The sequence below is a fragment of the Oncorhynchus nerka genome, linkage group LG9b (genome assembly GCF_034236695.1).
Source record: "Oncorhynchus nerka isolate Pitt River linkage group LG9b, Oner_Uvic_2.0, whole genome shotgun sequence".
Classification (NCBI taxonomy): Eukaryota; Metazoa; Chordata; class Actinopteri; order Salmoniformes; family Salmonidae; genus Oncorhynchus; species Oncorhynchus nerka.
Window position 1 is genome coordinate 43,306,133 of NC_088424.1, and position 25,288 is coordinate 43,331,420.

At 38.8% G+C, this 25,288-nt stretch overlaps 1 protein-coding gene across 1 annotated transcript in view; it reads right to left on the reverse strand.

Annotated features, from left to right (window-relative positions):
- The window catches only part of LOC115114770 (unconventional myosin-IXb-like), a 130,192-nt gene that overhangs the window by 6,006 nt on the left and 98,898 nt on the right, over positions 1-25,288 (reverse strand). The window contains exons 38-41 of the mRNA XM_065013757.1: positions 24,999-25,130; positions 24,617-24,740; positions 23,467-23,588; positions 23,057-23,160 (exon numbers count right to left, since the gene is read on the reverse strand). Coding sequence (XP_064869829.1) covers positions 23,057-23,160; positions 23,467-23,588; positions 24,617-24,740; positions 24,999-25,130 — 482 coding nt within the window. The remainder of the gene's footprint in view (positions 1-23,056; positions 23,161-23,466; positions 23,589-24,616; positions 24,741-24,998; positions 25,131-25,288) is intronic.

Genomic DNA, 25,288 nt, shown 5'->3' on the forward strand with positions numbered 1-25,288 from the left:
TAAAGAATAGGCTGTAACAGTGGGCTGTAATGTAAAGAATAGGCTGTAACAATGGGCTGTAATATAAAGAATAGGCTGTAACAGTGGGCTGTAATATAAAGAATAGGCTGTAATGTAAAGAATAGGCTGTAACAGTGGGCTGTAAAATAAAGAATAGGCTGTAATGTAAAGAATAGGCTGTAACAGTGGGCTGTAAAATAAAGAATAGGCTGTAATGTAAAGAATAGGCTGTAACAGTGGGCTGTAAATATAAAGAATAGGCTGTAATATAAAGAATAGGCCGTAAAATAAAGAATAGGCTGTAATGTAAAGAATAGGCTGTAACAGTGGGCTGTAATGTAAAGAATAGGCTGTAACAGTGGGCTGTAATATAAAGAATAGGCTGTAACAGTGGGCTGTAATATAAAGAATAGGCTGTAACAGTGGGCTGTAATATAAAGAATAGGCTGTAATGTAAAGAATAGGCTGTAACAGTGGGCTGTAAAATAAAGAATAGGCTGTAATGTAAAGAATAGGCTGTAACAGTGGGCTGTAAAATAAAGAATAGGCTGTAATGTAAAGAATAGGCTGTAACAGTGGGCTGTAATATAAAGAATAGGCTGTAATATAAAGAATAGGCCGTAAAATAAAGAATAGGCTGTAATGTAAAGAATAGGCTGTAACAGTGGGCTGTAATATAAAGAATAGGCTGTAATATAAAGAATAGGCCGTAAAATAAAGAATAGGCTGTAATATAAAGAATAGGCTGTAACAGTGGGCTGTAAAATAAAGAATAGGCTGTAATGTAAAGAATAGGCTGTAACAGTGGGCTGTAATATAAAGAATAGGCTGTAACAGTGGGCTGTAATATAAAGAATAGGCTGTAACAGTGGGCTGTAATATAAAGAATAGGCTGTAATATAAAGAATAGGCTGTAATATAAAGAATAGGCTGTAACAGTAGGCTGTAATATAAAGAATAGGCTGTAATATAAAGAATAGGCTGTAACAGTGGGCTGTAATATAAAGAATAGGCTGTAACAGTGGGCTGTAATATAAAGAATAGGCTGTAATATAAAGAATAGGCTGTAACAGTGGGCTGTAATATAAAGAATAGGCTGTAATATAAAGAATAGGCTGTAACAGTGGGCTGTAATATAAAGAATAGGCTGTAACAGTGGGCTGTAATATAAAGAATAGGCTGTAACAGTGGGCTGTAATATAAAGAATAGGCTGTAACAGTGGGCTGTAATATAAAGAATAGGCTGTAACAGTGGGCTGTAATATAAAGAATAGGCTGTAACAGTGGGCTGTAATAGTGAATAGGCTGTAACAGTGGGCTGTAATATAAAGAATAGGCTGTAACAGTGGGCTGTAATATAAAGAATAGGCTGTAACAGTGGGCTGTAATATAAAGAATAGGCTGTAACAGTGGGCTGTAATATAATGAATAGGCTGTAACAGTGGGCTGTAATATAAAGAATAGGCTGTAACAGTGGGCTGTAATATAAAGAATAGGCTGTAACAGTGGGCTGTAATATAATGAATAGGCTGTAACAGTGGGCTGTAATATAAAGAATAGGCTGTAACAGTGGGCTGTAATATAAAGAATAGGCTGTAACAGTGGGCTGTAATATAATGAATAGGCTGTAACAGTGGGCTGTAATATAAAGAATAGGCTGTAACAGTGGGCTGTAACATAAAGAATAGGCTGTAACAGTGGGCTGTAATATAAAGAATAGGCTGTAACAGTGGGCTGTAATATAAAGAATAGGCTGTAACAGTGGGCAGTAATATAATGAATAGGCTGTAACAGTGGGCTGTAACATAAAGAATAGGCTGTAACAGTGGGCTGTAATATAATGAATAGGCTGTAACAGTGGGCTGTAATATAATGAATAGGCTGTAACAGTGGGCTGTAATATAAAGAATAGGCTGTAACAGTGGGCTGTAATATAAAGAATAGGCTGTAACAGTGGGCTGTAATATAATGAATAGGCTGTAACAGTGGGCTGTAATATAAAGAATAGGCTGTAACAGTGGGCTGTAACATAAAGAATAGGCTGTAATATAAAGAATAGGCTGTAACAGTGGGCTGTAATATAAAGAATAGGCTGTAATATAAAGAATAGGCTGTAACAGTGGGCTGTAATATAAAGAATAGGCTGTAATATAAAGAATAGGCTGTAACAGTGGGCTGTAATATAAAGAATAGGCTGTAACAGTGGGCTGTAATATAAAGAATAGGCTGTAATATAAAGAATAGGCTGTAACAGTGGGCTGTAATATAAAGAATAGGCTGTAACAGTGGGCTGTAATATAAAGAATAGGCTGTAACAGTGGGCTGTAATATAAAGAATAGGCTGTAATATAAAGAATAGGCTGTAACAGTGGGCTGTAATATAAAGAATAGGCTGTAACAGTGGGCTGTAATATAAAGAATAGGCTGTAACAGTGGGCTGTAATATAAAGAATAGGCTGTAACAGTGGGCTGTAATATAAAGAATAGGCTGTAACAGTGGGCTGTAATATAAAGAATAGGCTGTAACAGTGGGCTGTAATATAAAGAATAGGCTGTAACAGTGGGCTGTAACATAAAGAATAGGCTGTAACAGTGGGCTGTAATATAAAGAATAGGCTGTAATATAAAGAATAGGCTGTAACAGTGGGCTGTAACATAAAGAATAGGCTGTAACAGTGGGCTGTAATATAAAGAATAGGCTGTAAAATAAAGAATAGGCTGTAACATTCGAATCCAAGATGGCGTAGCAGTCGGACGTGTGTTTTGTCTTGTCCCGTCCTGTATAGTGTAAATATAGTTTTTTTTCCTCTTTTTTCCGTATATATTTCGTACATATTTTAATCTCACTTCCCAACCACAGGCTGAATATACTATCCTGCAACCCGCATCACCCAATGTGGTACGGATCTGCTTTTTCTATGCTTTAGAATCGGAACCCTCATCAGAAGCTAGCCGCTAACTAGCTACTAGCTAGCCACTGCTAGCGGTCTTCAACGCTAACTAGGACACCAGCGCGACATCTACCCAAAGCATATCAGACTGCTTTTTCTCTACCACATCTCCGGATTCCTACCGCAAGCTCTGAAGCTTTATACCGGATCATCGTAAATAGCTAGCTGCAATCCGAGTGGCTACTCCTGGCTAACGTCTCTGTCCCAGAGCAAGCACCAGTTAGCCTGGAGCTAGCCTCGAGCTAAACCCATCTCCCGACTACCCGAAGAGGTCCAAAGATACCTAATTTGCCAATTGGCCTGGACCCTCGACTGACCCTCTACTGCCGACACGGAGCCCCGCCGATCCATCACGACTGGTCCGCCGACATAATCGTCCGAGGGGTTTCAACAGGCTTCTCCGCTGCGACATCGCCAAAGATCCATCTACTGGCCAAGGCCCGCGAGCTTTCTGAATCGCTGTATCTCCAGCTCACCGCATGAAGAGGAATAAATAAACAGACTCACCCCATCGCGACGTCCCCCAAAGGTTAACTCTCTAGCCCTCGCTATCTCCCTGCTTGCTAATTCGGCCTGCTAACGGCTAGCTTGTCAAGCTCCGGTCCGCTAACTGCTACCTTGTCTAGCTCGGGCCTACGAACTGTTAGCTTGTTAGCACAGGCCTGCTAACCGTCTGTACCACCGCGTCCCAATCACTCTCTGACCCCATTTACTTTCTATCTCTTTTTGATTTTTAATTTGTTTATACCTTCCGGAAACCTGCCTCACCCAATGTGATACGGAATCGCTATTACTTTTACTCTTATTTTTATTTTTATGACACTCAAGAACCTCCAGACGCTAACCAGCTAACTAGCTACAAGCTAGTTAGTCATTGTTAGTTAAAAAAAAAAAAAAAAAAAAAAAAACCTGAATCACTCGCCAGCCCCCCTGCCCATCCACCGCTGCCCCCTGGACACTGATCTCTTGGCTACATAGCTGACTCACGCTGGACTGTCCATTAATCACGGTACTCCTTTCTGCTTGTTTGTCTTACCTGTCGGCCCCGTTGCCTAGTCAACGCCATTTTACCTGCTGTTTGTTGTGCTAGCGGATTAGCCTCGCCTACTGTTTTTAGCTAGCTTTCCAAATTCAACACCTGTGATTACTGTATGCCTCGCTGTATGTCTCTCTCAGATGTCAATATGCCTTGTATACTGTTGTTCAGGTTAGTTATAATTGTTTTAGTTCACAATGGAGCCCCTAGACCCACTCTGCATACCCCTGTTACCTCCTTTGTCCCACCTCCCACACATGCGGTGACCTCACCCATTACAACCAGCATGTCCAGAGATACAACCTGTCTCATCATCACCCAGTGCCTGGGCTTACCTCCGCTGTACCCGTACCCCACCATACCCCTGTCTGTGCATTATGCCCTGAATATATTCTACCATGCCCAGAAACCTGCTCCTCTTATCCTCTGCCCCCAACGCTCTAGGCGACCAGTTTTGATAGCCTTTAGCCGCACCCTCATACTACTCCTTCTCTGTTCCGCGGGTGATGTGGAGGTAAACCCAGGCCCTGCATGTCCCCAGGTACCCTCATTTGTTGACTTCTGTGATCGAAAAAGCCTTGGTTTTATGCATGTCAACATCAGAAGCCTCCTCCCTAAGTTTGTTTTACTCACTGCTTTAGCACACTCTGCTAACCCTGATGTCCTTGCCGTGTCTGAATCCTGGCTCAGGAAGGCCACCAAAATTCAGAGATTTCCATACCCAACTATAACATCTTCCGTCAAGATAGAACTACCAAAGGGGGCGGAGTTGCAGTCTACTGCAGAGATAGCCTGCAAAGTAATGTCATACTTTCCAGGTCCATACCCAAACAGTTCGAACTACTAATTTTGAAAATTACCCTCTCCAGAAATAAGTCTCTCACTGTTGCCGCCTGCTACCGGCCACCCTCAGCTCCCAGCTGTGCCCTGGACACCATTTGTGAATTGATCGCCCCCATCTAGCTTCAGAGTTTGTTCTGTTAGGTGACCTAAACTGGGATATGCTTAACACCCCGGCAGTCCTACAATGTAAGCTAGATGCCCTCAATCTCACTCAAATCATCAAGGAACCCACCAGGTACAACCCTAACTCTGTAAACAAGGGCACCCTCATAGACGTCATCCTGACCAACTGGCCCTCCAAATACACCTCCGCTGTCTTCAACCAGGATCTCAGCGATCATTGCCTCATTGCCTGTATCCGCCACGGAGCCGCAGTCAAACGACCACCCTCATCACTGTCAAACGCTCCCTAAAACACTTCTGTGAGCAGGCCTTTCTAATCGACCTGGCCCGGGTATCCTGGAAGGACATTGACCTCATCCCGTCAGTTGAGGATGCCTGGTCATTCTTTAAAAGTAACTTCCTCACCATTTTAGATAAGCATGCTCCGTTCAAAAATGCAGAACCAAGAACAGATACAGCCCTTGGTTCACTCCAGACCTGACTGCCCTCGACCAGCACAAAAACATCCTGTGGCGGACTGCAATAGCATCGAATAGCCCCGTGATATGCAACTGTTCAGGGAAGTCAGGAACCAATACACGCAGTCAGTCAGGAAAGCTAAGGCCAGCTTCTTCAGGCAGAAGTTTGCATCCTGTAGCTCCAACTCCAAAAAGTTCTGGGACACTGTGAAGTCCATGGAGAACAAGAGTACCTCCTCCCAGCTGCCCACTGCACTGAGGCTAGGTAACACGGTCTCCACCGATAAATCCACGATTATCGAAAGCTTCAATAAGCACTTCTCAACGGCTGGCCATGCCTTCCGCCTGGCTACTCCAACCTCGGCCAACAGCTCCGCCCCCGCAGCTCCTCGCCCAAGCCTCTCCAGGTTCTCCTTTACCCAAATCCAGATAGCAGATGTTCTGAAAGAGCTGCAAAACCTAGATCCGTACAAATCAGCTGGGCTTGACAATCTGGACCCTCTATTTCTGAAACTATCTGCCGCCATTGTCGCAACCCCTATTACCAGCCTGTTCAACCTCTCTTTCATATCGTCTGAGATCCCCAAGGATTGAAAGCTGCCGCAGTCATCCCCCTCTTCAAAGGGGAGACACCCTGGACCCAAACTGCTATAGACCTATATCCATCCTGCCCTGCCTATCTAAGGTCTTCGAAAGCCAAGTCAACAAACAGGTCACTGACCATCTCGAATCCCACCGTACCTTCTCCGCTGTGCAATCTGGTTTCCGAGCCGGTCACGGGTGCACCTCAGCCACGCTCAAGGTACTAAACGATATCATAACCGCCATCGATAAAAGACAGTACTGTGCAGCCGTCTTCATCGACCTCGCCAAGGCTTTCGACTCTGTCAATCACCATATTCTTATCGGCAGACTCAATAGCCTCGGTTTCTCGGATGACTGCCTTGCCTGGTTCACCAATTACTTTGCAGACAGAGTTCAGTGTGTCAAATCGGAGGGCATGCTGTCCGGTCCTCTGGCAGTCTCTATGGGGTGCCACAGGGTTCAATTCTCGGGCCGACTCTTTTCTCTGTATATATCAATGATGTTGCTCTTGCTGCGGGCGATTCCCTGATCCACCTCTACGCAGACGACACCATTCTATATACTTTCGGCCCGTCATTGGACACTGTGCTATCTAACCTCCAAACGAGCTTCAATGCCATACAGCACTCCTTCCGTGGCCTCCAACTGCTCTTAAACGCGAGTAAAACCAAATGCATGCTTTTCAACCGATCGCTGCCTGCACCCGCATGCCCGACTAGCATCACCACCCTGGATGGTTCCGACCTTGAATATGTGGACATCTATAAGTACCTAGGTGTCTGGCTAGACTGCAAACTCTCCTTCCAGACTCACATCAAACATCTCCAATCGAAAATCAAATCAAGAGTCGGCTTTCTATTCCGCAACAAAGCCTCCTTCACTCACGCCGCCAAGCTTACCCTAGTAAAACTGACTATCCTACCGATCCTCGATTTCGGCGATGTCATCTACAAAATGGCTTCCAACACTCTACTCAGCAAACTGGATGCAGTCTATCATAGTGCCATCCGTTTTGTCACCAAAGCACCTTATACCACCCACCACTGCGACTTGTATGCTCTAGTCGGCTGGCCCTCGCTACATATTCGTCGCCAGACCCACTGGCTCCAGGTCATCTACAAGTCCATGCTAGGTAAAGCTCCGCCTTATCTCAGTTCACTGGTCACGATGGCAACACCCATCCGTAGCACACGCTCCAGCAGGTGTATCTCACTGATCATCCCTAAAGCCAACACCTCATTTGGCCGCCTCTCGTTCCAGTACTCTGCTGCCTGTGACTGGAATGAACTGCAAAAATCGCTGAAGTTGGAGACTTTTATCTCCCTCACCAACTTCAAACATCAGCTATCCGAGCAGCTAACCGATCGCTGCAGCTGTACATAGTCTATTGGTAAATAGCCCACCCATTTTCACCTACCTCATCCCCATACTGTTTTTATACTGTTTTTTTATTTTATTTATTTATTTACCTTTCTGCTCTTTTGCACACCAATATCTCTACCTGTACATGACCATCTGATCATTTATCACCCCAGTGTTAATCTGCAAAATTGTATTATTCGCCTACCTCATGCCTTTTGCACACATTGTATATAGACTGCCCATTTTATTTATTTTTTTCTACTGTGTTATTGACTTGTTAATTGCTTACTCCATGTGTAACTCTGTGTTGTCTGTTCACACTGCTATGCTTTATCTTGGCCAGGTCGCAGTTGCAAATGAGAACTTGTTCTCAACTAGCCTACCTGGTTAAATAAAGGTGAAATAAAATAAAAAAAAACATAAAGAATAGGCTGTAAAATAAAGAATAGGCTGTAAAATAAAGAATAGGCTGTAACAGTGGGCTGTAATATAAAGAATAGGCTGTAACAGTGGGCTGTAATATAAAGAATAGGCTGTAACATAAAGAATAGGCTGTAACAGTGGGCTGTAATATAAAGAATAGGCTGTAAAATAAAGAATAGGCTGTAACATAAAGAATAGGCTGTAAAATAAAGAATAGGCTGTAAAATAAAGAATAGGCTGTAACAGTGGGCTGTAATATAAAGAATAGGCTGTAACAGTGGGCTGTAATATAAAGAATAGGCTGTAACAGTGGGCTGTAATATAAAGAATAGGCTGTAATATAAAGAATAGGCTGTAACAGTGGGCTGTAATATAAAGAATAGGCTGTAACAGTGGGCTGTAATATAAAGAATAGGCTGTAATATAAAGAATAGGCTGTAACAGTGGGCTGTAATGTAAAGAATAGGCTGTAACAGTGGGCTGTAATATAAAGAATAGGCTGTAACAATGGGCTGTAATATAAAGAATAGGCTGTAACAGTGGGCTGTAATATAAAGAATAGGCTGTAACAGTGGGCTGTAACATAAAGAATAGGCTGTAACAGTGGGCTGTAATATAAAGAATAGGCTGTAACAGTGGGCTGTAATATAAAGAATAGGCTGTAATATAAAGAATAGGCTGTAACAGTGGGCTGTAATATAAAGAATAGGCTGTAAATTAAAGAATAGGCTGTAATATAAAGAATAGGCTGTAACAGTGGGCTGTAATATAAAGAATAGGCTGTAACAGTGGGCTGTAACATAAAGAATAGGCTGTAATATAAAGAATAGGCTGTAACAGTGGGCTGTAATATAAAGAATAGGCTGTAACAGTGGGCTGTAATATAATGAATAGGCTGTAACAGTGGGCTGTAATGTAAAGAATAGGCTGTAACAGTGGGCTGTAATGTAATAAAAGAATAGGCTGTAACATGGGCTGTAATATAAAGAATAGGCTGTAACAGTGGGCTGTAATATAAAGAATAGGCTGTAACAGTGGGCTGTAATATAAAGAATAGGCTGTAACAGTGGGCTGTAATATAAAGAATAGGCTGTAACAGTGGGCTATAATATAAAGAATAGGCTGTAACAGTGGGCTGTAATATAAAGAATAGGTTGTAACAGTGGGCTGTAATATAAAGAATAGGCTGTAACAGTGGGCTGTAAAATAAAGAATAGGCTGTAACAGTGGGCTGTAATATAAAGAATAGGCTGTAATATAAAGAATAGGCTGTAACAGTGGGCTGTAATATAAAGAATAGGCTGTAACAGTGGGCTGTAATGTAAAGAATAGGCTGTAACAGTGGGCTGTAATATAAAGAATAGGCTGTAAAAATGTAAAGAATAGGCTGTAACATAAAGAATAGAATATATGTAAAATAAAGAATAGGCTGTAAAATAAAAATAAAGAATAGGCTGTAAAATAGTGGGGGCTGTAATATAAAGAATAGGCTGTAAAAACATAAAGAATAGGCTGTAACATAAAGAATAGGCTGTAATATAAAGAATAGGCTGTAAAATAAAGAATAGGCTGTAACAGTGGGCTGTAATATAAAGAATAGGCTGTAAAATAAAGAATAGGCTGTAACAATGGGCTGTAATATAAAGAATAGGCTGTAACAGTGGGCTGTAATATAAAGAATAGGCTGTAACAGTGGGCTGTAATATAAAGAATAGGCTGTAAATTAAAGAATAGGCTGTAATATAAAGAATAGGCTGTAACAGTGGGCTGTAAAATAAAGAATAGGCTGTAACATAAAGAATATGCTGTAAAATAAAGAATAGGCTGTAAAATAAAGAATAGGCTGTAACAGTGGGCTGTAATATAAAGAATAGGCTGTAAAATAAAGAATAGGCTGTAATATAAAGAATAGGCTGTAATATAAAGAATAGGGGCTGTAATATAAAGAATAGGCTGTAACAGTGGGCTGTAATATAAAGAATAGGCTGTAATATAAAGAATAGGCTGTAACAGTGGGCTGTAATATAAAGAATAGGCTGTAACAGTGGGCTGTAATATAAAGAATAGGCTGTAACAGTGGGCTGTAATATAAAGAATAGGCTGTAAATTAAAGAATAGGCTGTAATATAAAGAATAGGCTGTAACAGTGGGCTGTAATATAAAGAATAGGCTGTAATATAAAGAATAGGCTGTAACAGTGGGCTGTAATATAAAGAATAGGCTGTAACAGTGGGCTGTAATATAAAGAATAGGCTGTAACAGTGGGCTGTAATATAAAGAATAGGCTGTAACAGTGGGCTGTAATATAAAGAATAGGCTGTAACAGTGGGCTGTAATATAAAGAATAGGCTGTAACAGTGGGCTGTAATATAAAGAATAGGCTGTAACAGTGGGCTGTAATATAAAGAATAGGCTGTAACAGTGGGCTGTAATATAAAGAATAGGCTGTAATATAAAGAATAGGCTGTAATATAAAGAATAGGCTGTAAATTAAAGAATAGGCTGTAATATAAAGAATAGGCTGTAACAGTGGGCTGTAATATAAAGAATAGGCTGTAACAGTGGGCTGTAATATAAAGAATAGGCTGTAACAGTGGGCTGTAATATAAAGAATAGGCTGTAACAGTGGGCTGTAATATAAAGAATAGGCTGTAATATAAAGAATAGGCTGTAACAGTGGGCTGTAATATAAAGAATAGGCTGTAACAGTGGGCTGTAATATAAAGAATAGGCTGTAACAGTGGGCTGTAATATAAAGAATAGGCTGTAACAGTGGGCTGTAATATAAAGAATAGGCTGTAATATAAAGAATAGGCTGTAACAGTGGGCTGTAATATAAAGAATAGGCTGTAACAGTGGGCTGTAATATAAAGAATAGGCTGTAACAGTGGGCTGTAATATAAAGAATAGGCTGTAACAGTGGGCTGTAATATAAAGAATAGGCTGTAACAGTGGGCTGTAATATAAAGAATAGGCTGTAATATAAAGAATAGGCTGTAATAATAAAAATAGGCTGTAATAGGGGCTGTAATATAAAGAATAGGCTGTAACAGTGGGCTGTAATATAAAGAATAGGCTGTAACAATGGGCTGTAATATAAAGAATAGGCTGTAATATAAAGAATAGGCAACAGTGGGCTGTAATAAAGAATAAAGAATAGGCTGTAACAGTGGGCTGTAATATAAAGAATAGGCTGTAACAGTGGGCTGTAATATAAAGAATAGGCTGTAACAGTGGGCTGTAATATAAAGAATAGGCTGTAACAGTGGGCTGTAATATAAAGAATAGGCTGTAACAGGCTGTAATATAAAGAATAGGCTGTAACAGTGGGCTGTAATATAAAGAATAGGCTGTAAATTAAAGAATAGGCTGTAATATAAAGAATAGGCTGTAACAGTGGGCTGTAATATAAAGAATAGGCTGTAACAGTGGGCTGTAATGTAAAGAATAGGCTGTAACAGTGGGCTGTAATATAAAGAATAGGCTGTAACAGTGGGCTGTAATATAAAGAATAGGCTGTAATATAAAGAATAGGCTGTAACAGTGGGCTGTAATATAAAGAATAGGCTGTAACAGTGGGCTGTAATATAAAGAATAGGCTGTAACAGTGGGCTGTAATATAAAGAATAATATAAAGAATAGGCTGTAACAGTGGGCTGTAATATAAAGAATAGGCTGTAACAGTGGGCTGTAATATAAAGAATAGGCTGTAACAGTGGGCTGTAATATAAAGAATAGGCTGGCTGTAATATATGTAAAAGAATAGGCTGTAACAGTGGGCTGTAATATAAAGAATAGGCTGTAACAGTGGGCTGTAATAAAAGAATAGGCTGTAACAGTGGGCTGTAATATAAAGAATAGGCTGTAATATAAAGAATAGGCTGTAACAGTGGGCTGTAATATAAAGAATAGGCTGTAACAGTGGGCTGTAATATAAAGAATAGGCTGTAACAGTGGGCTGTAATATAAAGAATAGGCTGTAACAGTGGGCTGTAATATAAAGAATAGGCTGTAACAAAGAATAGGGCTGTAATATAAAGAATAGGCTGTAACAGTGGGCTGTAATATAAAGAATAGGCTGTAACAGTGGGCTGTAATATAAAGAATAGGCTGTAACAGTGGGCTGTAATATAAAGAATAGGCTGTAACAGTGGGCTGTATATAAAGAATAGGCTGTAACAGTGGGCTGTAATATAAAGAATAGGCTGGGCTAAATTAAAGAATAGGCTGTAATATAAAGAATAGGCTGTAACAGTGGGCTGTAATATAAAGAATAGGCTGTAACAGTGGGCTGTAATGTAAAGAATAGGCTGTAACAGTGGGCAGTGGGCTGTAATAATATAAAGAATAGGCTGTAACAGTGGGCTGTAATATAAAGAATAGGCTGTAATATAAAGAATAGGTAACAGTGGGCTGTAATATAAAGAATAGGCTGTAAAAGTGGGCTGTAATATAAAGAATAGGCTGTAACAGTGAATAGGCTGTAACAGTGGGCTGTATAAAGAATAGGCTGTAACAGTGGGCTGTAATATAAAGAATAGGCTGTAATATAAAGAATAGGCTGTAATATAAAGAATAGGCTGTAACAGTGGGCTGTAATATAAAGAATAGGCTGTAATATAAAGAATAGGCTGTAACAGTGGGCTGTAATATAAAGAATAGGCTGTAACAGTGGGCTGTAATATAAAGAATAGGCTGTAACAGTGGGCTGTAATATAAAGAATAGGCTGTAACAGTGGGCTGTAATATAAAGAATAGGCTGTAACAGTGGGCTGTAATATAAAGAATAGGCTGTAACAATGGGCTGTAATATAAAGAATAGGCTGTAACAGTGGGCTGTAATATAAAGAATAGGCTGTAATATAAAGAATAGTGGGCTGTAATATAAAGAATAGGCTGTAACAGTGGGCTGTAATATAAAGAATAGGCTGTAACAGTGGGCTGTAATATAAAGAATAGGCTGTAATATAAAGAATAGGCTGTAACAGAATGGGCTGTAATATAAAGAATAGGCTGTAAAATAAAAGAATAGGCTGTAACAGTGGGCTGTAATATAAAGAATAGGCTGTAACAGTGGGCTGTAATATAAAGAATAGGCTGTAACAGTGGGCTGTAATATAAAGAATAGGCTGTAAGAATAGGCTGTAACAGTGGGCTGTAATATAAAGAATAGGCTGTAACAGTGGGCTGTAATATAAAGAATAGGCTGTAATATAAAGAATAGGCTAACAGTGGGCTGTAATATAAAGAATAGGCTGTAACAGTGGGCTGTAATATAAAGAATAGGCTGTAACAATGGGCTGTAATATAAAGAATAGGCTGTAACAGTGGGCTGTAATATAAAGAATAGGCTGTAACAGTGGGCTGTAACATAAAGAATAGGCTGTAATATAAAGAATAGGCTGTAACAGTGGGCTGTAATATAAAGAATAGAATAGGCTGTAACAGTGGGCTGTAATATAAAGAATAGGCTGTAACAGTGGGCTGTAATATAAAGAATAGGCTGTAACAGTGGGCTGTAATATAAAGAATAGGCTGTAACAGTGGGCTGTAATATAAACAATAGGCTGTAACATAAAGAATAGGCTGTAATATAAAAGAATAGGCTGTAACAGTGGGCTGTAATATAAAGAATAGGCTGTAACAGTGGGCTGTAATATAAAGAATAGGCTGTAACAGTGGGCTGTAATATAAAGAATAGGCTGTAACAGTGGGCTATAATATAAAGAATAGGCTGTAACAGTGGGCTGTAATATAAAGAATAGGCTGTAACAGTGGGCTGTAACATAAAGAATAGGCTGTAACAGTGGAATGTAATATAAAGAATAGGCTGTAAAATAAAGAATAGGCTGTAACATAAAGAATAGGCTGTAAAATAAAGAATAGGCTGTAAAATAAAGAATAGGCTGTAACAGTGGGCTGTAATATAAAGAATAGGCTGTAAAATAAAGAATAGGCTGTAACATAAAGAATAGGCTGTAATATAAAGAATAGGCTGTAAAATAAAGAATAGGCTGTAACAGTGGGCTGTAATATAAAGAATAGGCTGTAAAATAAAGAATAGGCTGTAACAGTGGGCTGTAATATAAAGAATAGGCTGTAAAATAAAGAATAGGCTGTAACAATGGGCTGTAATATAAAGAATAGGCTGTAACAGTGGGCTGTAATATAAAGAATAGGCTGTAACAGTGGGCTGTAATATAAAGAATAGGCTGTAAATTAAAGAATAGGCTGTAATATAAAGAATAGGCTGTAACAGTGGGCTGTAATATAAAGAATAGGCTCTAACAGTGGGCTGTAATATAAAGAATAGGCTGTAATATAAAGAATAGGCTGTAACAGTGGGCTGTAATATAAAGAATAGGCTGTAACAGTGGGCTGTAATATAAAGAATAGGCTGTAACAGTGGGCTGTAATATAAAGAATAGGCTGTAACAGTGGGCTGTAATATAAAGAATAGGCTGTAACAGTGGGCTGTAACATAAAGAATAGGCTGTAACAGTGGGCTGTAATATAAAGAATAGGCTGTAATATAAAAGAATAGGCTGTAATGGGCTGTATAAAGAATAGGCTGTAACAAAGAATGGGCTGTAATATAAAGAATAGGCTGTAACAGTGGGCTGTAATATAAAGAATAGGCTGTAACAGTGGGCTGTAATATAAAGAATAGGCTGTAACAGTGGGCTGTAATATAAAGAATAGGCTGTAACAGTGGGCTGTAATATAAAGAATAGGCTGTAACAGTGGGCTGTAATATAAAGAATAGGCTGTAATATAAAGAATAGGCTGTAACAGTGGGCTGTAATATAAAGAATAGGCTGTAAAATAAAGAATAGGCTGTAACAGTGGGCTGTAATATAAAGAATAGGCTGTAATATAAAGAATAGGCTGTAACAGTGGGCTGTAATATAAAGAATAGGCTGTAATATAAAGAATAGGCTGTAACAGTGGGCTGTAATATAAAGAATAGGCTGTAATATAAAGAATAGGCTGTAACAGTGGGCTGTAATATAAAGAATAGGCTGTAAATTAAAGAATAGGCTGTAATATAAAGAATAGGCTGTAACAGTGGGCTGTAATATAAAGAATAGGCTGTAAATTAAAGAATAGGCTGTAATATAAAGAATAGGCTGTAATATAAAGTAGGCTGTAACAGTGGGCTGTAATATAAAGAATAGGCTGTAACAGTGGGCTGTATAAAAGAATAGGCTGTAACAGTGGGCTGTAATATAAAGAATAGGCTGTAATATAAAGAATAGGCTGTAACAGTGGGCTGTAATATAAAGAATAGGCTGTAATATAAAGAATAGGCAACAGTGGGCTGTAATATAAAGAATAGGCTGTAACAATGGGCTGTAATATAAAGAATAGGCTGTAACAGTGGGCTGTAATATAAAGAATAGGCTGTAATATAAAGAATAGGCTGTAACAGTGGGCTGTAATATAAAGAATAGGCTGTAACAGTGGGCTGTAATATAAAGAATAGGCTGTAATATAAAGAATAGGCTGTAACAGTGGGCTGTAATATAAAGAATAGGCTGTAAATTAAAGAATAGGCTGTAATATAAAGAATAGGCTGTAATATAAAGAATAGGCTGTAACAGTGGGCTGTAATATAAAGAATAGGCTGTAACAGTGGGCTGTAATATAATGAATAGGCTGTAATATAAAGAATAGGCTGTAACAGTGGGCTGTAATATAAAGAATAGGCTGTAATATAAAGAATAGGCTGTAACAGTGGGCTGTAATATAAAATATAAAGAATAGGCTGTAACAGTAAAAAGAATAGGCTGTAATATAAAGAATGTAATATAAAGAATAGGCTGTAATATAAAGAATAGGCTGTAACAGTGGGCTGTAATATAAAGAATAGGCTGTAACAGTGGGCTGTAATATAAAGAATAGGCTATAACAGTGGGCTGTAATATAAAGAATAGGCTGTAACAGTGGGCTGTAATATAAAGAATAGGCTGTAAATTAAAGAATAGGCTGTAATATAAAGAATAGGCTGTAACAGTGGGCTGTAATATAAAGAATAGGCTGTAACAGTGGGCTGTAATATAAAGAATAGGCTGTAATATAAAGAATAGGCTGTAACAGTGGGCTGTAATATAAAGAATAGGCTGTAACAGTGGGCTGTAATATAAAGAATAGGCTGTAACAATGGGCTGTAATATAAAGAATAGGCTGTAACAGTGGGCTGTAATATAAAGAATAGGCTGTAACAGTGGGCTGTAACATAAAGAATAGGCTGTAACAGTGGGCTGTAATATAAAGAATAGGCTGTAACAGTGGGCTGTAATATAAAGAATAGGCTGTAACAGTGGGCTGTAATATAAAGAATAGGCTGTAATATAAAGAATAGGCTGTAACAGTGGGCTGTAATATAAAGAATAGGCTGTAAATTAAAGAATAGGCTGTAATATAAAGAATAGGCTGTAACAGTGGGCTGTAATATAAAGAATAGGCTGTAACAGTGGGCTGTAATGTAAAGAATAGGCTGTAACAGTGGGCTGTAATATAAAGAATAGGCTGTAACAGTGGGCTGTAATATAATGAATAGGCTGTAATATAAAGAATAGGCTGTAACAGTGGGCTGTAATATAAAGAATAGGCTGTAATATAAAGAATAGGCTGTAACAGTGGGCTGTAATATAAAGAATAGGCTGTAACAATGGGCTGTAATATAAAGAATAGGCTGTAACAGTGGGCTGTAATATAAAGAATAGGCTGTAACAGTGGGCTGTAATATAAAGAATAGGCTGTAATAATAAAGAATAGGCTGTAACAGTGGGCTGTAATATAAAGAATGGGCTGAATAGGCTGTAACAGTGGGCTGTAATAATAGGCTGTAACAGTGGGCTGTAATATAAAGAATAGGCTGTAACAGTGGGCTGTAATATAAAGAATAGGCTGTAACAGTGGGCTGTAATATAAAGAATAGGCTGTAACAGTGGGCTGTAATATAAAGAATAGGCTGTAACAGTGGGCTGTAATATAAAGAATAGGCTGTAACAGTGGGCTGTAATATAAAGAATAGGCTGTAACAATGGGCTGTAATATAAAGAATAGGCTGTAACAGTGGGCTGTAATATAAAGAATAGGCTGTAACAGTGGGCTGTAATATAAAGAATAGGCTGTAACAGTGGGCTGTAATATAAAGAATAGGCTGTAACAGTGGGCTGTAATATAATAAAGAATAGTGCTGTAATATAAAGGCTGTAACAGTAACATAAAGGCTGTAACAGTGGGCTGTAATATAAAGAATAGGCTGTAACAGTGGGCTGTAATATAAAGAATAGGCTGTAACAGTGGGCTGTAATATAAAGAATAGGCTGTAATATAAAGAATAGGCTGTAACAGTGGGCTGTAATATAAAGAATAGGCTGTAACAGTGGGCTGTAATATAAAGAATAGGCTGTAACAGTGGGCTGTAATATAAAGAATAGGCTGTAACAGTGGGCTGTAACATAAAGAATAGGCTGTAACAGTGGGCTGTAATATAAAGAATAGGCTGTAACAGTGGGCTGTAATATAAAGAATAGGCTGTAATATAAAGAATAGGCTGTAATATAAAGAATAGGCTGTAACAGTGGGCTGTAATATAAAGAATAGGCTGTAACAGTGGGCTGTAACATAAAGAATAGGCTGTAATATAAAGAATAGGCTGTAACAGTGGGCTGTAATATAAAGAATAGGCTGTAACAGTGGGCTGTAATATAATGAATAGGCTGTAACAGTGGGCTGTAATGTAAAGAATAGGCTGTAACAGTGGGCTGTAATATAAAGAATAGGCTGTAATATAAAGAATAGGCTGTAACAGTGGGCTGTAATATAAAGAATAGGCTGTAACAGTGGGCTGTAATATAAAGAATAGGCTGTAACAGTGGGCTGTAATATAAAGAATAGGCTGTAACAGTGGGCTGTAATATAAAGAATAGGCTGTAACAGTGGGCTGTAATATAAAGAATAGGCTGTAACAGTGGGCTGTAATATAAAGAATAGGTTGTAACAGTGGGCTGTAATATAAAGAATAGGCTGTAACAGTGTGGTGTAAAATAAAGAATAGGCTGTAACAGTGGGCTGTAATATAAAGAATAGGCTGTAATATAAAGAATAGGCTGTAACAGTGGGCTGTAATATAAAGAATAGGCTGTAACAGTGGGCTGTAACATAAAGAATAGGCTGTAACAGTGGAATGTAATATAAAGAATAGGCTGTAAAATAAAGAATAGGCTGTAACATAAAGAATAGGCTGTAAAATAAAGAATAGGCTGTAAAATAAAGAATAGGCTGTAACAGTGGGCTGTAATATAAAGAATAGGCTGTAAAATAAAGAATAGGCTGTAACATAAAGAATAGGCTGTAATATAAAGAATAGGCTGTAAAATAAAGAATAGGCTGTAACAGTGGGCTGTAATATAAAGAATAGGCTGTAAAATAAAGAATAGGCTGTAACAGTGGGCTGTAATATAAAGAATAGGCTGTAAAATAAAGAATAGGCTGTAACAATGGGCTGTAATATAAAGAATAGGCTGTAACAGTGGGCTGTAATATAAAGAATAGGCTGTAACAGTGGGCTGTAATATAAAGAATAGGCTGTAACAGTGGGCTGTAATATAAAGAATAGGCTGTAATATAAAGAATAGGCTGTAACAATGGGCTGTAATATAAAGAATAGGCTGTAAATTAAAGAATAGGCTGTAATATAAAGAATAGGCTGTAACAGTGGGCTGTAATATAAAGAATAGGCTGTAACAGTGGGCTGTAATATAAAGAATAGGCTGTAATATAAAGAATAGGCTGTAACAGTGGGCTGTAATATAAAGAATAGGCTGTAACAATGGGCTGTAATATAAAGAATAGGCTGTAACAGTGGGCTGTAATATAAAGAATAGGCTGTAAAATAAAGAATAGGCTGTAACAATGGGCTGTAATATAAAGAATAGGCTGTAACAGTGGGCTGTAATATAAAGAATAGGCTGTAACAGTGGGCTGCAATATAAAGAATAGGCTGTAACAGTGGGCTGTAATATAAAGAATAGGCTGTAACAGTGGGCTGTAATATAAAGAATAGGCTGTAATATAAAGAATAGGCTGTAACAGTGGGCTGTAATATAAAGAATAGGCTGTAACAGTGGGCTGTAATATAAAGAATAGGCTGTAATATAAAGAATAGGCTGTAATATAAAGAATAGGCTGTAATATAAAGAATAGGCTGTAATATAAAGAATAGGCTGTAACAATGGGCTGTAATATAACGAATAGGCTGTAACAGTGGGCTGTAATATAAAGAATAGGCTGTAACAGTGGGCTGTAATATAAAGAATAGGCTGTAACAGTGGGCTGTAATATAAAGAATAGGCTGTAACAATGGGCTGTAATATAACGAATAGGCTGTAACAGTGGGCTGTAATATAAAGAATAGGCTGTAACAGTGGGCTGTAATATAAAGAATAGGCTGTAACAGTGGGCTGTAATATAAAGAATAGGTTGTAATATAAAGAATAGGCTGTAACAGTGGGCTGTAATATAAAGAATAGGCTGTAAATTAAAGAATAGGCTGTAATATAAAGAATAGGCTGTAACAGTGGGCTGTAATATAAAGAATAGGCTGTAACAGTGGGCTGTAATATAAAGAATAGGCTGTAATATAAAGAATAGGCTGTAACAGTGGGCTGTAATATAAAGAATAGGCTGTAACAGTGGGCTGTAATATAAAGAATAGGCTGTAACAGTGGGCTGTAATATAAAGAATAGGCTGTAAAATAAAGAATAGGCTGTAACATAAAGAATAGGCTGTAAAATAAAGAATAGGCTGTAACAGTGGGCTGTAATATAAAGAATAGGCTGTAAAATAAAGAATAGGCTGTAACATAAAGAATAGGCTGTAATATAAATAATAGGCTGTAAAATAAAGAATAGGCTGTAACAGTGGGCTGTAATATAAAGAATAGGCTGTAAAATAAAGAATAGGCTGTAACAGTGGGCTGTAATATAAAGAATAGGCTGTAACAGTGGGCTGTAACATAAAGAATAGGCTGTAACAGTGGGCTGTAATATAAAGCATAGGCTGTAACAGTGGGCTGTAAAATAAAGAATAGGCTGTAACAGTGGGCTGTAATATAAAGAATAGGCTGTAAAATAAAGAATAGGCTGTAACAGTGGGCTGTAAAATAAAGAATAGGCTGTAACAGTGGGCTGTAATATAAAGAATAGGCTGTAACAGTGGGCTGTAATATAAAGAATAGGCTGTAACAGTAGGCTGTAATATAAAGAATAGGCTGTAACAGTGGGCTGTAATATAAAGAATAGGCTGTAACAGTGGGCTGTAATATAAAGAATAGGCTGTATTATAAAGAATAGGCTGTAACAGTGGGTTGTAATATAAAGAATAGGCTGTAACAGTGGGCTGTAACATAAAGAATAGGCTGTAACAGTGGGCTGTAATATAAAGAATAGGCTGTAACAGTGGGCTGTAAAATAAAGAATAGGCTGTAACAGTGGGCTGTAATATAAAGAATAGGCTGTAAAATAAAGAATAGGCTGTAACAGTGGGCTGTAAAATAAAGAATAGGCTGTAACAGTGGGCTGTAATATAAAGAATAGGCTGTAACAGTGGGCTGTAATATAAAGAATAGGCTGTAATAGGCTGTAACAGTGGGCTGTAATATAAAGAATAGGCTGTAATATAAAGAATAGGCTGTAACAGTGGGCTGTAATATAAAGAATAGGCTGTAACAGTGGGCTGTAATATAAAGAATAGGCTGTAACAGTGGGCTGTAATATAAAGAATAGGCTGTAATATAAAGAATAGGCTGTAACAGTGGGCTGTAATATAAAGAATAGGCTGTAAAATAAAGAATAGGCTGTAACATAAAGAATAGGCTGTAATATAAGAATGGGCTGTAAATAAAGAATAGGCTGTAACAGTGGGCTGGGCTAATATAAAGAATAGGCTGTAAAATAAAGAATAGGCTGTAACATAAAGAATAGGCTGTAATATAAAGAATAGGCTGTAAAATAAAGAATAGGCTGTAACAGTGGGCTGTAATATAAAGAATAGGCTGTAAAATAAAGAATAGGCTGTAACAGTGGGCTTTAATATAAAGAATAGGCTGTAAAAATAAAAGAATAGGCTGTAACAATGGGCTGTAATATAAAGAATAGGCTGTAACAGTGGGCTGTAATATAAAGAATAGGCTGTAACAAAGTGGGCTGTAATATAAAGAATAGGCTGTAACAGTGGGCTGTAATATAAAGAATAGGCTGTAACAGTGGGCTGTAATATAAAGAATAGGCTGTAACAGTGGGCTGTAATATAAAGAATAGGCTGTAACAGTGGGCTAAAGAATAGGCTGTAAAATAAAGAATAGGCTGTAACATAAAGAATAATATAAAGGCTGTAATATAAAGAATAGGCTGTAACAGTGGGCTGTAATATAAAGAATAGGCTGTAAAATAAAGAATAGGCTGTAACATAAAGAATAGGCTGTAACAGTGGGCTGTAATATAAAGAATAGGCTGTAACAGTGGGCTGTAATATAAAGAATAGGCTGTAAAATAAAGAATAGGCTGTAACAGTGGGCTGTAATATAAAGGCTGTAACATAAAGAATAGGCTGTAAAATAAAGAATAGGCTGTAACAGTGGGCTGTAATATAAAGCAATAGGCTGTAAAATAAAGAATAGGCTGTAACAGTGGGCTGTAATATAAAGAATAGGCTGTAAAATAAAGAATAGGCTGTAACAGTGGGCTGTAAAATAAAGAATAGGCTGTAACAGTGGGCTGTAATATAAAGAATAGGCTGTAACAGTGGGCTGTAATATAAAGAATAGGCTGTAACAGTAGGCTGTAATATAAAGAATAGGCTGTAACAGTGGGCTGTAATATAAAGAATAGGCTGTATTATAAAGAATAGGCTGTAACAGTGGGCTGTAATATAAAGAATAGGCTGTAACAGTGGGCTGTAATATAAAGAATAGGCTGTAACAGTGGGCTGTAATATAAAGAATAGGCTGTAACAGTGGGCTGTAAAATAAAGAATAGGCTGTAACAGTGGGCTGTAATATAAAGAATAGGCTGTAAAATAGAATAACAGGCTGTAATATAAAGAATAGGCTGTAACAGTGGGCTGTAATATAAAGAATAGGCTGTAACAGTGGGCTGTAATATAAAGAATAGGCTGTAATATAAAGAATAGGCTGTAACAGTGGGCTGTAATATAAAGAATAGGCTGTAATATAAAGCTGTAACAGTGGGCTGTAATATAAAGAATAGGCTGTAATATAAAGAATAGGCTGTAACAGTGGGCTGTAATATAAAGAATAGGCTGTAACAGTGGGCTGTAATATAAAGAATAGGCTGTAACAGTGGGCTGTAATATAAAGAATAGGCTGTAACAGTGGGCTGTAACATAAAGAATAGGCTGTAACAGTGGGCTGTAATATAAAGAATAGGCTGTAATATAAAGAATAGGCTGTAATATAAAGAATAGGCTGTAACAGTGGGCTGTAATATAAAGAATAGGCTGTAACAGTGGGCTGTAATATAAAGAATAGGCTGTAACAATGGGCTGTAATATAAAGAATAGGCTGTAACAGTGGGCTGTAATATAAAGAATAGGCTGTAATATAAAGAATAGGCTGTAATATAAAGAATAGGCTGTAATGTAAAGAATAGGCTGTAACAGTGGGCTGTAATATAAAGAATAGGCTGTAACAGTGGGCTGTAAAATAAAGAATAGGCTGTAATATAAAGAATAGGCTGTAACAGTGGGCTGTAATATAAAGAATAGGCTGTAATATAAAGAATAGGCTGTAACAGTGGGCTGTAATATAAAGAATAGGCTGTAACAGTGGGCTGTAAAATAAAGAATAGGCTGTAATATAAAGAATAGGCTGTAACAGTGGGCTGTAATATAAAGCCTTAGCGAAAACAAACAGTTGAAAAGAGTTGAAGTGCAAGAAGGCAGAGGATGGTTATGGCCTACCCAACCTCTCTACGGACCTTCTAAGTCTCCAGGCTCCCCACTATCCTCTAACGGGGGTGGACAATTCCAGTCCTCGGGTGGGCCTGATTGGTGTCACAGTTTTGCCCCAGCTAACACACCTGACTCCAATAATAAACTAATCATGATCTTCAGTTTAGAACGCAATTTGATTAATCAGCTGTGTTTGCTATGAATGGAGACACCAATCAGGCCCCAGAGGACTGGAGTTGTCCACCCCTGCATCTAGCAGGATGGTGTAGGCCTACCATACCCCTCTACTGACCTTCTGAGTCCAGGCTCTCTGAGCTGATTGATGACTCAGAGTCCAGGTTGTCGTTGTCGGAGTTCTCCTGCTCCAGCTCTGGCAACCTGCACGCCAGCTCCTCCCTGAAAAACACATACACACACCCTTCCAGGAACGGTTTGACAAAACACTGAGCCAAGCTGTATGGTATCTGGTGCCAGCTGTAACATTCTAACTATAACAGTCATATAATTTCACAGAGTCCAGCACGTTACAAACACATTAACACCATGAAACATATAGAACTAAACAGCTTCTACAGTACCAACTAAGACAGTGTTTCTCTTTTACACATCTGATTAGTTCAGTTAGATGTGTTGTTCTAGGTTCGAGACGACACGTTGCCCCCGACAACAGAGAAAGAGAGGAGTCTCCATCTCGTCACTCACTTCTCCTGCTTGATGGATTTTATCCTTTCGATGAGGTTCCTCTCTGATTCCATGTCTATATCCAACGGGTCAAGGTTGTCCATGTGAGGGGCGTCCAGCTCCGATGGAGGTTTCTCTGAGATCTGTAGATATACAGTAGAGATGAGTCAATGCACCAGAGACAGGAACACAAACCGCTTTAGGGAACCTGGCATTCCCAAAGTGACATTCTCACGGGGAATGATGGAACTTCCCACAGTGATCCATATCCGTATTCACAGATATTCTCAGTATATCAAGTTTATATTCACAGTAGAGCATTAAAGGGTGATCAGAATAGATACACTACATAACCAAATGTATGTGGACACCCTTTCAAATGAGTGGATTTGGCTATTTCAGCTACATCCGTTGCTGACAGGCGTGTAAAATCGAACACACAGCCATAAAATCTCCTCAGAAAAATATTGGCAATAGAATGGCCTTACTGAAGAGCTTAGTGACATGGAATCAACGTGGCACCGTCATAGGATGCCACCTTTCCAACAAGTCAGTTCTTAAAATTTCTGCCCTGCTAGAGCTGCCCCGGTTAACTGTAAGTGCTGTTATTGGGAATTGGAAACGTCTAGGAGCAACAACGGCTCAGCTGCAAAGTGGTAGGCCACAACAAGCTCACAGAACGGGACCACTGGGTGCTCACTACAGAGTTCCATTTGCCTCTGGAAGCAACGTCAGCACAAGAACTGTTCATCGGAAGCTTCCCGAAATAGGCTTCCATGGCCGAGCAGCCGCACACAAGCCTAAGATCATCATGCGTAATGCCAAACATCGGCTGGAGGGGTGTAAAGCTTGCCGCCATTGGACTCTGGAGCAGTGGAAACGCGTTCTCTGGAGTGATGAATCACGCTTCACCATCTGGCAGTGCGACAGACGAATCTGGGTTTGGCGGATGCCAGGAGGAGCGCTACCTGCCCCAATGCATAATACCAACTGTAAAGTTTGGTGGATGAGGAATAATGGTCTGGGGCTGTTTTTAATGGTTCGGGCTAGGTCCCTTAGTTCCAGTGAAGGGAAATCTTAACGCTACACCATACAGTGACATTATAGACGATTCCGTGCTTCCAACTTCGTGACAACAGTATGGAGTACGGTGTAAGCTCACTGTCCTTACAGTGTTCTGTCTCTTGAGTTTGAGCTGGTTGACGGCCAAGGCCTCAGCGTATTCCAGCTCGGTGATATCCTTCATCTTCTCAGTGTACCGTCTGAACTGTTCAGAGATCAAGATCTCGACACACCTGGGGGAGAGAGCAAACTTCAGGGGTTAGGGCTTCTGACAACAAAAAATAATAACAGAATGCTTACTAAGGACTGACTGCTTCCTACCTTGAGAGATAATGTATGTACATACATTTAACCCTAAACTGGGAAATAGCATATACTGTATTCCATTGTGTAGTCTCTCTTAACGTTTGCTGAACATATTTTTGTGATATCTAATACCTGCTCAAAGAAATTGGATGTGCGTATGTAAACTTTTCCCTATGTAGACTCACGTGGTTGTCTTGGAGACGTCCTTCATGACTAGGAAGGGGTCAGTGGTGTCTTGGGATCGCAGAATGCAGGGGGCAAACACTATGGCCAGGGAGTTTGCTGACATCCTGTTGTGTTCTTCCTCCTTTGCCACTCTGGAGGAAGTAAAAACAAACAAAAAAACTCCATCAAGATCTGACACAGCACGTCTATTATCGTCCTAATACACAACATGGTTATAAATGACCTGTGGCAAAAGACGGGGGCCCAGAGTTTTCCCTGGTCAGGTCACGTGGTTAGGGAAAACTCAGGG